This window comes from Bufo gargarizans, chromosome 2, assembly GCF_014858855.1.
Source record: "Bufo gargarizans isolate SCDJY-AF-19 chromosome 2, ASM1485885v1, whole genome shotgun sequence".
Taxonomy (NCBI): Eukaryota; Metazoa; Chordata; class Amphibia; order Anura; family Bufonidae; genus Bufo; species Bufo gargarizans.
The window spans coordinates 273,811,869-273,826,649 of NC_058081.1; the positions used below are offsets into that span (position 1 = coordinate 273,811,869).

General features: G+C 41.8%; 1 protein-coding gene across 2 annotated transcripts in view; it reads right to left on the reverse strand.

Moving 5' to 3' along the window:
• MET (MET proto-oncogene, receptor tyrosine kinase) overlaps nucleotides 1–14,781 on the reverse strand; it is a 137,030-nt gene that overhangs the window by 39,529 nt on the left and 82,720 nt on the right. For both annotated transcript variants that reach the window (XM_044280296.1, XM_044280295.1), the window contains exon 10: nucleotides 9,659–9,758. In XM_044280296.1, coding sequence (XP_044136231.1) covers nucleotides 9,659–9,758 — 100 coding nt within the window. The remainder of the gene's footprint in view (nucleotides 1–9,658; nucleotides 9,759–14,781) is intronic.

A 14,781-nucleotide genomic window follows, 5' to 3' on the forward strand; every position in this document is an offset into this window, starting at 1 on the left:
TCTACTCTTAGGACATATGGGGGGGAGAATTGCAAAGAGGGACTTTTACCCGTTTGGCAAAGGCACTACATTTAGGAAGGTGGTTGCCCAACCCCTTTAAGCCTATTTTCACATTTGCGGCACAGAATTCTGGCAGGCTGTTCCATGAGTTCTCTGGATCTGGCATTGCCAGATGTTACCAGAATGCCTTCTGGCCCCATTAACTAAAACTATTAACTATGATGGAGTCCGGCGGATATTTGGCCACTACCTGCAAATATGCTGGGATTTGGGCTGAAAAAAAAAAAAAAGGTGCACTACACGCAACGGTTTTTGTCCGGCCAATACCTAGATTCTATGCCGGCATATCCTGCAGGAAGGCTGTGTATAAATGTGAAAGAAGCCTAATACATTCACGGCACATACTCTGTGTACCGAATTTTGAAAGCAAAAAATATTTGATAATTCACCAGCAGTGCATTGTCAGCACATCACATTTATTGATGAGTGTTAAGTAACAATAACGCACAATAATTTCCTGTCTCAAGGAATAGTTATATCAGCCTCATGAAATATGATGACACTAGACATTGTGGAACTTTATCAATTGCCAGTATCAACTTCACATAATTCAAATATTTAAAGACGTGGCAGTGATATTCCTACTGCTTCCTAATTCTTATTCTATTCAAGGCCATGGTAATTCTCAACTTGCTGTTCTAATATTCATTAAATATTAAATAATTTAAAAGGCAAACAGTTCTATGAAGAATGCCATTTATAATTGTAGTCAAAGACGTTATGAAAAATGGATAAAGCTAATTAATAGATGGTGCTTGTATATATATATGTACAGCTTTGCCTGTTGTCATTTTCCAGTTTATTTCCTTGCAGGACTCTTTGGGGTCAAGTCCTTGTAGGTCTTCTTGTGATCATAGTTTGTGAATATTTGGTTTGATGTTGTGTTTCAAGAAAATGACATCCAAAAAGTTGTTTTCTCTTTTGGTTAATCTAGGTTAAGAAACTATATACATGAAAAATTTTACCATATAATGCTGTATTATGTTTGTAATAAGAAAAAAACAAATTTACTTGTTGAGCTAAAAGCCTAAATAATGGAATTAAATGTACTCCAATATCAACCACAATTTTATATGTGTTTTACGTTTCTAAAATATTGTCTGCTCTTTAAATAATTGGAAAGATATGAAACAGAGGCACTAATGCTCAAAGTAACCCAGACACTGTGCATTGGCATCAGAATCAAGAACGGAGGATATACTTCAAAATTAAAGGGAATATATCATCAGAAAATTGCCTATGGTTTAAATCAAGAATTGTTGATGATTTTTTGATTAGTTTAATGTTGCATGTCACAAAAAAATCCTAAAATCTGGTATGTTTTCCGTTTAAACAATGCCCGCTGAGTTTGAGTTTTACAACTATGTAGAGATCACTTTTCAGCAGTCATCTCATTATCATCACAGGAAGGATTACAATTAAAGGCAACATCTCTATTATGAAGCTGGAGACAGATAACAAAGGATCACAAAATTAATAATGGATAGAGACAGCTTTGCTCTACCTCCTGTAAAGTGAGCTGAACACAGGTCACAGAACATGCCTAGAACATCCTCCCACGACTCAATGAGTCATCTAGAGAGACCAATTTATTAAGTTCATGTGACTGCTGTAAAGCAAATGACTGCTGATAATACAGAAAGAGCAGCAGGTCAGGCAACATGGTTTCCCCCATAATCACATAAAAATCTACAATCAGAAAATAAAAAAATATTAAACAAATATAATATGTTCCGTATCTGGTTTTACTTGCAATTTAAGTGAGGTCCTAAGCCCACACATTCCCTATAGAAATTCATACACAAGTCAAATATGTCTTTAGATATACTCAACAAAACAGTTTATACCTATTGGTTACCTTGCTTGTGTAAGATGAAGGTCATGCAAATATCGTATTCCTCCACCAGTAGGTGGCAGTAATCTAATAAATATGGGGAGGCTTGTCTAAGCAGATACAAGAAAGGCAGAAAAAAACAGAATTCTATTATGGGAATGCTGACAATATAATAAAATAGCTCAAAGTGTTATTGCTGAATTCTTTACTGCGTCTCTATTGAGTGCAACTGAATTCATTGTGGTCCTAATTTATTTGGACACTGTAACATAATCAATATTTTGGTGGGCTTGTGTCGTCTAAGACATTGTTGATATATTACTCTGGGACCCACACCTAGCTGTCGAATGGGGCCCCCAAAGTGAACAAGGAAGCACCATGCATGAACGGCCACCTCTCTATTTATCTGTGTGGGAATTCCGGAAATAGCTGAAGCGGCACTTGCTTATTATTGGAACTCCCACAGAAGCGAATGGAGGGTGGTCTGCACCTATCTGACATTGGGGCAGATCCTAGCGATATCTTAGATGAGACAACCCCTTTAAAGAACTTTTAAATCAAAGTCTGTTGCTCAAAGAAAGATCATTTTCTTATAGTTAGTGCTCTTCATACCCTAGGCTGACACCAAGCCCTTTCTTCTTAGAAGAGGGTCACGTTCCTTGAACTGTGACGGGCTCGTATATTCTGTAATCTTTCCTCTTTATTGTATTATTGGTGAATTCATTGCTCTAGTTATCAACTGAAGAGTAGTGATGTCCTTTAAATTAATAATGGTGGTATATGTAAGTCTCTTTGAGGCTGTTCCATAGAAGTGGTTCACGGGTGCAGACCACACACTTTACCAGACAGGTCAGTGGAGAAGATGCTCTTATGGAATGATAAAATCTAATAATGCTCTTTAGAAGTGATGCAATATGACTGATTGGTAGGGGCAGGAAAATCTCATTTGCGATGACCTTGCTGTTATGTGATTTGACATGACATTTTAAGCTCCAAATTGGTTTTAGCAATTGAAGAATACGATGGTTTTAGTTTTCAAGAAATATTGGATTGCAGAACAATGAGGAAATGCTGTAATTTAATCTACTGGATACTCAATTAGAATACTGCCCACAAAGCAGCACCTTTGGTTATGATTGAATTAAGTGTCTTTTAATGGGAAGACTGAATTTCCCCTCTGCTGTGTGTTTGTCTTATAGGAGAAAACTGAAAATTATCTGTTTGTCAATAGCAAAGACCACAAAAAAGTCCGGAGAGCTACATTCCCATGAATCTCTGGAATTGTAATAGTGCCAAGCTAAACAAAAGGTACTATCCGGCCAAGTCCTGTTCATTTTGTCTTCTACTACCAGTCTTATAGGTGATAAATAATGTTATTCATATGTGTGCGACTGCTTCCTGGAGTAGGGCAGGAAGGAACAGAATAGTAGAGATCAAGCCTATGGGTGTGAATGTTACGTAAAGATGTTACAGTAATTATATCTGCTTGAATTTATGTCTTATTCACGTAATACTGCTTCCGTATGTCCAAATCGGGATGTGTTCTGAAGCTCCCATAATGTAAAGGATAGACAATCATTAGTGCAAGATCTATGTATGCTGTAAAACTGATCTAATGCTTAGTCTGGTGTGATTACATTGAAAATATAAGGAACCATATATCCTTGCAGTGTGTGTTCTGCAAATTACTTGGATCTCCTTGGCCCCAATGCAAAATCTGTAACAGGGCCCCCACCTATCATGTATCATTTTTAATACCAATGTTTTCTTATGTGTGACTGTATTCTATGCACCCCTATAGCTACATGCCTGGCTATACACATATATATTTATAATTTGTTTTTGGTTTTCAGCTCTATTCATAACAATTATGGCAATTTACGATTGTTGACTTAATTTTTTACGGACAAGAAAAAAAAAATCCTACCCACAAGCCCTCAGGAATAGTGATCCAGTAACCATTTTAAAGGGGTTCTTCAGGATTTACATATTGATGACCTATCAGGTCATCAATATGTAAATCCCAAAGAACCTCAGGAATGATTTAAAATGACCACAAGAACCCTGACCTAGAATGTGAACAGGACACAGGACTCAGACCAAGCGGCTGCCTTAGGGCGCACCCTGGGGGAGGGTGGAAAAATGAACTTTTAAAAAAAAATCACTTACTTTTGAGTTGTGCCACAGCGCCGCTGGCTGCCCACCCCAGCCTGCGTGCGTCGTGCGGCCCCGGCCCTCCCTCACAGAGCGGCACGGGCCCGGCAGCACAACAACACGGTCACGGGGTCAGGCCAGGGGAGTGTGACTGGCGAGTGGCGCAGCGGGCAGCAGCAGGGACTGGAGCTGACTGTGTCTGTGGGACTGACTCACACACAGCAAGATTGCCGTAGCAGAAGGACAGGTGGGTAGGTGATCACTGATGAGCGCACTAGCGCCAGAGTGCACGGCATAAATGTGTTTGAAAAAAATGATTACACAAACAACAATCATACATTTATGTCTGTAGTCTGTGACATGGGGATGGGGCCAGGGCTGGCCGGGGGGGGGGGGGGGGGTGGATGATGATGTGCCATGGAGAGGGGGGATGTGACACAATAGGGGTAATGATGTGATCATGATGTGACACAAAGGTGGTAATGTGACAATGGTTTGGAGGAGAAGAAATGTGACAAGGAGGGCTGATGTGACATAGGTGATTTGACATGGAGGGGGAAAAATGTGACATTGAGGCCTTGAGGGGGAGAAATGTGACATTGAGAGGGTGAAATGTGACATGGAGGGGGAGAAATCTGACATGGGGAACATGATGGCTTACATGGGGGCATGATGGCGGGGGCATGATGGCTTACATGGGGGGCTGATGGCTCACATAGGGGGCTGATGTGAGGCATTGGGGGTCTGATCTGAGGTCTGATTAACATTGAGGGTCTGATTGCTGGTCTGACCTGAGGTGTTATAGAAAATATTTTTTTCTTATTATTCTCCTTTAAAACCTAGGTGGTCTTAGAGGGCCAAAAAATGTAGCTTCGCTTTTGTTTGGCAAAAATCCTTGCACCAGGCCCTGACAAGACTGGTTGCTTCCACAGTACATTTTGTACTGCCCTTTAGCTGTGTCTGCAATAAGATGCTCCATTGACCACAAGGTGAAGGAGACTTGATAATATTTTTCTAGTAAGCTATTTACTGTACATGACCCTGAAGAAGCTCTGTCCTCAACACAGAAATTGATTTATAGCTTCCAACAGCTATTTGCTACCTTTATATGTAGGAATTGCTTTATTTGTATTAGATATTCTATAACCTTAATTTTTTTCTTTGACAATTTGGAGGCTTCAGAACCAATTTTTGTATAGAGTTATGGTGTCAAGATAGATTGCTTTACAATGGTTGTCTGGGACCCAAATAACATTTTAACACTGTAACTTGGAAAATACAACAATTATTTAATAAAATATTTCAATTATTAACAAAACTCAATTCCCTGAATATTTCCCTGAAATATTATAAATCAGGATATATAAAACTTGCTAATTACTTGAAGTCTATCACTTTTGTTGGCGTCACTGTTATATTAATAACTCTTATAAGGAGGCAAGTTTGACTCATCACTTCCAGAGGTGTGCCATGTAAGTGATTGAAGTTCATGCTGTGTTCAGTTCTCTCATCATGGAAAAATGGTGGGACAGTGTGACAATACTGAACAGAAAATGCAGTTCCTAAAAGATCACATAAAAGCCTCACACTATGTCACTGGAATGAGGTGCAGAATCTTGGATGACTGAGATTTTTCCACATTCTGTTTATTTGTGCCTCATGAGAAGTGCTGCTGGTTTTCCCACAAGACATTATTTTTAGGCCAGTTAAGTTTCTACCATATTTCTGGTAAGTCTGCTCTTCCTACTACTATAAATGGATAATCAAATGCAGGAAGAACATTGATAAAGAAAATGTCTTCCTAAAACTTAAGGGTCAGATCAAAGTATAAAAGTGCATTTATTATAAATTAGCAGTAATAATAACATAAAAATATAATAAACTAGATTTTTTATTTAATGAATACTCATTTCTCAAACTTGCCCAAGATGCCAACCTCAAGAGGATTAATAAATCTATTTGTCCATCCATCCTTCCATTCCTATCTATCTATCTATCTATCTATCTATCTATCTATCTATCTATCTCTATCTATCCCTTTTACATACCGTATATATGTAATTGCTATATGGAGATGTTTGTAGAACTAATTAGTAAAAATGCAAACATCCTTATTCATGATTAGGACCCATTTACATGGGCTGATACACAGGGTGGTCATAGAGAACAAACTATTAATTCCTGATCCTTGCCCACTTGTTAGATGCATTTACATGCAGCAATCATTTCCTCTATATGGAGATGAAGGATTATTACCGTGATCGTTAAGGCCCAAACAGATTTGTTGCTTGTAGGAAGCAGATCCCCGTTTACAAAGGGTGATGTGTTGCAGACAATCGGATAGTCGGATCACCTGACAAACGAGTATTTGCTCATTTATCAGGTAATCATCCGCACAGTTAGACAGAGCAGTTACTGAGAACGAGGGTTCATGCGAACATTCTTTTCCGCCCTTAGATAGCAGACTCTATATAGTATATATATTTTTTTATACATCAAGGCTCTTAAAGGCTATGTATACCTTTAATGGACAATTCTTTTATGACTGCATTTGCTGCTAAAAATCTTTTTTTTCAATTGGTTTATTAACCACTTCAGCCCCCCTAGCTTAAACCCCCTTAATGACTAGACCACTTTTTACAATTCTGCACTACACTACTTTCACCGTTTATTGCTCGGTCATACAACTTACCACCCAAATGAATTTTGCCTCCTTTTCTTCTCACTATTAGAGCTTTCATTTGGTGGTATTTCATTGCTGCTGACATTATTACTTTTTTTTATATTAATCGAAATTGACCAAAATTTTTGCAAAAAAACAACATTTTTCACTTTCTGTTGTAAAATTTTTCTATTAAAACTACATTTCTATATAAATTTTTCTCTAAATTTATTGTTCTACATGTCTTTGATAAAAAAAATGCAATAAGTGTATATTTATTGGTATGGGTAAAAGTTATAGCGTTTACAAACTATGGTGCAAAAATGTGAATTTACGCACTTTGACTTTCTGAGCACCTGTCATGTTTCCTGAGGTTCTACAATGCCCAGACAGTAGAAACACCCCACAAATGACCCCATTTCGGAAAGTAGACACCCTAAGGTATTCGCTGATGGGCATAGTGAGTTCATGGAAGTTTTTATTTTTGTCACAAGTTAGCGAAAAATGTTTTGTTTTTTTCTTACAAAGTCTCATATTCCACTAACTTGTGACAAAAAATAAAATTTAACATGAACTCGCCATACCCCTCAAGAAATATCTTTCAGGATTTCACAGGGCATTTTTACGCATTTGGATTTGAAACTACTTCTCACGCTTTAGGGCCCCTAAAATGCCAGGGCAGTATAAATACCCCACAAGTGACCCCATTTTGGAAATAAAGACACCCCAAGGTATTCCGTGAGGGGCATGGCGAGTTCCTAGAATATTATTTTTTTTTGGCACAAGTTAGCGGAAAATGATTTTGTAAGAGGAAAAAAAAAAACATTTTCCGCTAACTTGTGCCCCAAAAAAATAATATTCTAGGAACTCGCCATGCCCCTCACGGAATACCTTGGGGTGTCTTCTTTGCAAAATGGGGTCACTTATGGGGTATTTATACTGCCCTGGCATTTTAGAGGCCCTAAAGCGTGAGAAGAAGTCTGGAATATAAATGTCTAAAAATTTTTACGCATTTGGATTCCGTGAGGGGTATGGTGAGTTCATGTGAGATTTTATTTTTTGTCACAAGTTAGTGGAATAAGAGACTTTGTAAGAAAAAACATAAATAAAAATTCCGCTAACTGAAAAAAAAAATCTTCTATGAACTCGCCATGCCCGCAGCGATTTTACAGTGTTTTTGCAGTGATCTGAAAAAAAGAATTCTGTCACTGCGGTGGGGCGGACTGAACGCAAGTGTGCGCACAAGATCAGGCCTGATCGGGCGAACACTGCGTTTTTTGTAGAGCCTATAGAACATGTCCTATTCTTGTCTGCAATTGCGGACAAGAAAAGGGATTTTCTATATAGTTCTGGCAATGTGCGGATCCGCAAAATGCGGAAAGCACATTGCCGGTGTCCGTGTTTTGCAGATCCACGGTGTCCGTGTTTTGCGGATCCGCAAAACACATACGGACGTCTGAATGGAGCCTTACAGGGGGGTGATCAATGACAGGGGGGTGATCAGGGGTTAATAAGTGACAGGGGGTGTGTAGTGTAGTGTAGTGTGGTGCTTGGTGCTACTTATTACAGAGCTGCCTGTGTCCTCTGGTGGTCGATCCCAGCAAAAGGGACCACCAGAGGACGAGGTAGCAGGTATATCAGACGCTGTTAACAAAACAGCGTCTGATATACCTTTCAGGGGTTAAAAATCGCCGCTAGCAGGCTGTAGATCCACTGGTTTACCTTCGGTTCCTGTGAACGCGCGCTCCTGTATGCGCTCGTTCACAGGAAATCTCGCCTCTCGCGAGATGACGCACCGGCGCGTCCGGGAGGAACAACAGGGCCGCCGCCAGGACGCAATCCTGCGTGCAGCGGTCCTGGGATGGTTAAAAATATTGATCCATTCTGTCCCAAAGGGTAAACAGTTTTTCTAGCTGTGTGCATCCATCCTACTTTAACTTTGTGCCATTCATCTAATAACCCTTATCTCCAAATTGCTAAAAGAGATCACACTCTTATCGGTAAGATAAGGATTGAGCATTGATGAGTGTTATAAGGTCTCAGCATAGATAAGGAGCCCAGCACCTCCCTGTCTGATTCCATACTTTTTATAAAGACCTACACTAATAACCCCCCTCCCCAAAGGTGTACATAGCCTTTCATTCCTCTAGACACATTTTCCTGGCTATGCTTCATTTTTATAAAGTTATCCATTAGATACAGCCTAAATAAAATATTTTTTTCAGAGATGCATTTACTCTGCAGTTTATTTGTGACACTTTTTTTACAGGTTTTTATAAAGTTAATGTCACAGTTCCCCAGGGTGCTGTTGCCTTCATGTGGCAGCAGCATCCAGTTGCCAGGTGTCCTTTCTGCTGTAGCTCTGTCCCTGTAGCTGTCACAGCTTATAACAGTAGAGACAGCTGGTGGCAGTTAAAGGATGGAACTGAACATCTCTGTCCACCTGAACATGGTGGACAGAAAAATAAGCAAAAGAACAAACAGCAAGTTGCACTGTATACAGATAGACTTTATTGAATAATTTGGTGGATATACTACATGGAAATACAAAAGTATTCAGATTCTGGTGCTGGTTTGTAAAATGTAGAATATTTTAGTGGGACTACCCCTTTAAAGACATCTTTACTATTCACTTCAGCTGTTTCTAAGTTATCGTGGTCTAACAGAAAAAATGAAAACCACTACATTGCTCCAAATTGCGGACTGTGAATGTCAGCTTTATAATCTCAGCAGATTTATTCCATTCCCATGTAACTGCTCATATGTCACTGTATTTCTGTCAGCCCAGTAGCTTTACATTATGTATATGAATCAACATGTTCAGGATGAAAAATGCTGTAGGCTTAGATAAAAAGTGGGTTGCCATGCATGTAATTGTGGGAGAACACCGGGACAAAGTTTATGTATGGTAGAATAAAGGATTTGTAGAATAATATTTGAATGCTTACCATATTGTACTGTATGTTCGGTTCGGATAACTGGATTACCATTCGAGGAGAAGCTACTACATTCAGATTTGATCCTTGTGCAATTATCGTGCTTCCGCCACTGTGGAAAGCATTAAACATCATGTCACAATACATGTCAGAACTTAGCAACAATATATGGATATATACTAGATAAATATATATATATATTAGATAGCCAGATGTAAGATAGATGAAAGAAAGGAAGAAGGGAAAGGATATTAAACATAATGTCATGACAAGAACTCACCAGTTATATATATGTATATATATAGAGAGAGAGAGAGCGAGAGAGAGAGAGAAAGAGAGGAATACAGGTAGAGAGTAAGAGAGGAAGAATGAGAAAGGAAAAAAATTAAGAAACAAAGAAAAAAATGAGTGGATAGTTCATACATAGACAGAAAAAAACTATTATGTAGGCCAAGGGTCTCAAACACATGGTCCATATGCGGCCCCCGAGTCAGTTTTCTGTGGCCCAGGAGACCTCAAGGATCAAGGCTATTAAAAAATTAGCGTTTCTATTGTGAAAGCACTCATTAGTACAGGAGAGATGATGCAGTAAGTATGGCACTGCTAGTGCCACGCTAGCATTAGTCACTCGGCACTCTTCACCTGGCACCGACCATGTCCTAATAGGGTACAGCTTCAAGATGTAGTATTTGTAGTCGAGCCCTATGATCTGATGCTGTGCAATGTCAGAATGCAGTGAAGCGCTGGCACCAGGACACAGTTCTGCACTTTAGAGCCAAAGTGGTGGCAGTGTACAGAGGGAAGGTATTTTTTTGTCTGTTCTGAGGTCTGCCTAGAAAACAGAGAGGTTGGGTGGGGGTTATAGGGTCGGGTCGGCAGTAGTCTAATTTGGGGTCTGTATAAATTTGGAATCTGATCTGGAGTCTATATGAATTTGGGGTCTGATTTGGAGTTTTAAATTGTAAGTTCTCGTGTGCAGGAAACTCTCCCCCTCTGTACTAGTCTGTTAATAAGTTCATGGCTATTGTACTTGCGTTTTTACATTATACATGTATACTCCCTCTTAGGTGTACAGTGCTATGGAATGGTGCTCTCTAGAGATGAGCAAATCGAATCGACAAAGTGGAATTCGACCCAAATTTCAGGAAAAATTTGATTCACACTGAATCCGAATTGCCACACGCTTCGTGGTACTGAATCGCATATTTTCCTAAAATAGCTGCTGCACGTGTTAGGACATGGAGAAAGCAACTCTGGGAATGAGGGATCACCCACAATGCCATGCATGCAGCCAAACAAGTTATATGTTCTTAAGCCCTTTTTGGAGTGTATTAGTGGCAAAAAAATATATATTATTTGCCGTTCAGCAGTGCAGTTTTATGTTCTAAAGCCCTTTTTGGAGTGTATTAGTGGCAAAAAAATATATATTATTTGCCGTTCAGCAGTGCAGTTTTATGTTCTAAAGCCCTTTTTGGTGTGTATTAGTGGCACAAAAAATGTATTTGCGGTCGTGTGGTGAAGTGAGAAAATTACAGCTCTTTTTGGCGTGTATTAGTGGCAAAAAAATATATATTATTTGCTGTTCAGCGGTGCAGTTGTATGTTTATTGGGATAATGAGAGAATAACACACACCTGGCCATGGAACAGCTGAGAAGCCAATTGTCCCATTACTTTTGGTCCCTTAACAAGTGGGAGGCACATATGCAAACTGTTGTAATTCCTACACCGTTCACCTGATTTGGATGTAAATACCCTCAAATTAAAGCTGACAGTCTGCAGTTAAAGCACATCTTGTTAGTTTCATTTCAAATCCATTGTGGTGGTGCATAGAGCCAACATTGTTAGAATTGTGTTGATGTCCCGATATTTATGGACCTGGCTGTATGTAGAACCGAAGGTAGGCCAGTCCTTGAGCCTGTTGTCTGCTAAAGTGCATTGCAGCGCCGACGTGTGGAGCTGTAACTACGGTCATGAACAATACATGTCCTTTACGACCTACTGGGTGAATGTGGTTCCTGCACAGCCACACCAGCAACTTGGCCAGGTGACGCCACATCTGCCTCGATGTTCTCATGGCTCATGGTCCTATGACAATGTCTGCCTCTGCCTCCTCATCTACCACCGTGTCCTCAGCCTCAACTGCAGGAACAATTCACAGTGCCCCTCTGCCAGCATACCACATGTGCAGGGCACGGCGGTATCATACTGTTCTACACCTCGTTTGCCTGGTCGAACTGAGTCACATAGGGGAGGAACTGCTTTGTGTCCTTCATCAAGAAATCGAATCCTGGCTTTTTCCACGACAACTCAAAGTCACAACCGTGGTGACGGACAATGGGAAGAAGATGGTGTCGGAGCTGCGTCAAGGAGGGCTGAGCCATGTGCCCTGCATGGCACACGTGTTCAATCTGGTTATCAAGCGGTTTTCTGAAGTCTTCCACCCATCTGGAATTCCACACTCCATATGTTGGACCGACTATACGAACAGAGAAGAGCCATAAACGGTTTGTTGATGATCCAAGCCAATGGCAGCTCATGCGTGACACCTGCCGTTTGCTTGGCCCTTTCAGGAGGCCACGTTATTTGTTAGTTGCCAGGACTACGTCATTCCACTGCTTTATGTCCTGGAACAGATGCTGGTAAATCTGGCTGGTCAGGGGACTGGAGATGTAGCGCCTAGATCTCACAGCCACATGAGCCCTGTGGGGGCTGAACTGGAGGAGGAGGAGGACATTGGAGCACAAGCAATGTGTAGCGAAATGGGTGGTTTTTATACACAGGTGACAGTAGAGGAGGAGCAGGAGGAGCCAGAGGAGCTACAGGGCGATGAGGAAGAAGAGGCAGAGGACCCAGACATACCATGGCACTATGCAGTGGAGATGGAGGCAGGGAGTCCCTCCGAGTCACATGCACAAATGGCCCGATGCATGCTCACTTGCTTGGGTAGTGACAGCCGAATTGTTACCATTCGGCAGAGGGATGACTTCTGGCTCTCCACCTTGTTGAACCCTCTCTACCGATCCAAAATGGTGGCCTTTTTTAAACCTGCTGAGAGGAAGTACAAACTGAACTACTTTAGAGACATCCTATGTAGTCAGTTGGCCGCTGCCTATCTGCGCCATCGCCCATCCTTTGGCAGGTCTGACCGGGGGGGGGCCCTCTGCGCTCACGTTCCACTGCCATGGCTGCTGTGGCAGGGTGGAGGGATAGGAGCAGTTCCACCTCAATCAGCAGCAACTTGAGTCTGGAGTCTCTGATGAGCAGCTTTCTTCACCCGCCTAGTTAAGAAACTACTCACCAGCAGCAGCAGGTAGTGGCATACTTGGACAGCACCCTGCCACCCCACATTGAAGATCCGCTGGACTACTGGGCAGCCAAACTGGATTTGTGGCTGCAACTGGCAGAGTTTGCCCTGGAAAAGCTGTTCTGCCCGGACAGTAGTGTGGCATCAGAACAGGTGTTTAGTGCAGCGGGGGCCATAGTTACCCCAAGAAGAACTCGCCTGTCCACCCAAAATGTGGAGAGACTGACCTTTGTCATGATGAATCAGGCGTGGATCAGCCAGGATTTCCACCCACCAATGCCTGATGCATCAGACTAGATCATCCATGGTGCCACACCAACACTTTGACAAAAGAGACCGGTTTCTTCTTGCTAGCTGCCTCAGCTACTATTCTGATGCTGCCACCCGCCTGATGCCACACATCTGATGCCAAGTGCTCCTTCTTTCACCCACCATCTTCAGCTGGTACTGGTATTGCCACCCACTTCCCCATTCTGTCAACCGGTCACTCTGTGGTCTCCTGATGCTGCTGGTCTCCTGATGCTGCTGCCACCTCACCACTCACGTCTCCTGATGCTGCTGCTGCGACCTCCACACTGTCAATATGCCACCCTATGGCCTCCTCCTGATGCTGCTGCTGCCACCACCTCCACACTCTGTCATTGTGCCTCCCTGTAGCCTCCTGATGCTGCTGCCACCTCCACACTGTCATTGTGCCACTCTGTGGCCTCCTCCTGATGCTGCTTTTGCCGCCACTTCCACACTCTGTAAGTGTGCCACTCTGTGGCCTCCTGATACTGCTGCCACCTCCACACTGTCATTGTGCAACTCTGTGGCCTCCTCCTGATGGTGCTGCCACCTCCAGACTCTGTCATTGGGCCACTCTGTGGTCTCCTTATGCTGCTTCCACCTCACCACTATGTCACAGGGCCACTCTGTGGAGTTCTCATGCTGTTATCTCCCTCCTTACTTTATTACTGGGCCACTATTTTACCTTTTGGCCTGGCTGACATCATAATTTATTTGACCCTTTTTCTGATCTGTCAGGAGGAAGGAAAAATGAGACGCACAATGGATCCTATCTATGTAACAGCCGTAAGGCCTGCATGACAGGGTCCCTATTTTGCATCAGAATTGGCTTATGATTTGGTAGCCAAAAGCAGTAGTATGTACAAAACACAGAAGACATGCAAATATTCCATTCACGTGTCATCTCTGTTTTGGATCCACTCCTGTTTTTTTGGGGCTTTAGCAATACTGATGGATTACTGACCAAATGCTGACCGAGTGAAGGCGGATGCTCCACAGACAGGATCAGTTTTTTGGGGGTCATTGTTCTGATGGATCAGAGGAAGGGCTAAATAATCAGTGATGGCAACACAAAGTTACTGCTGACACCAACTCCACTCTGTTGGGGGGCTCTACTTGTATAAGCGTTTAATAGCACAGGTTCTGTAGACATCTATGTGAAATCAGCTGACGTGGGTGTAAAATGAGTGCGCTCTTTTACGCTATAGTAGGATCTTGGGCCTCTGCACGGTTCTTTATACCTGGCTCTAACATTGACCTGTAAAGCTGAGTTCACACTTGAGTTATTTGGTCAGTTTTGGCCCTGTAACTGCCCAAATAAGTGAAGTGTGCAGTGATTCTAAGAGTGACGCCTGTCATCTGCATGTCATACTGACTCACATTATTTTTTCACTACCACAGCACACTCGCTTTGCATGTTACTGCAAGGCACAGTGTTCTTCACCACTATAAAGGCTCTCTGCAGCCAGGAAATTGCAGTTTTTAAAGAGATTCACCGCTAATAAATTTGAATCAAACCAAATTTTTTCTGAAAATTTGGCG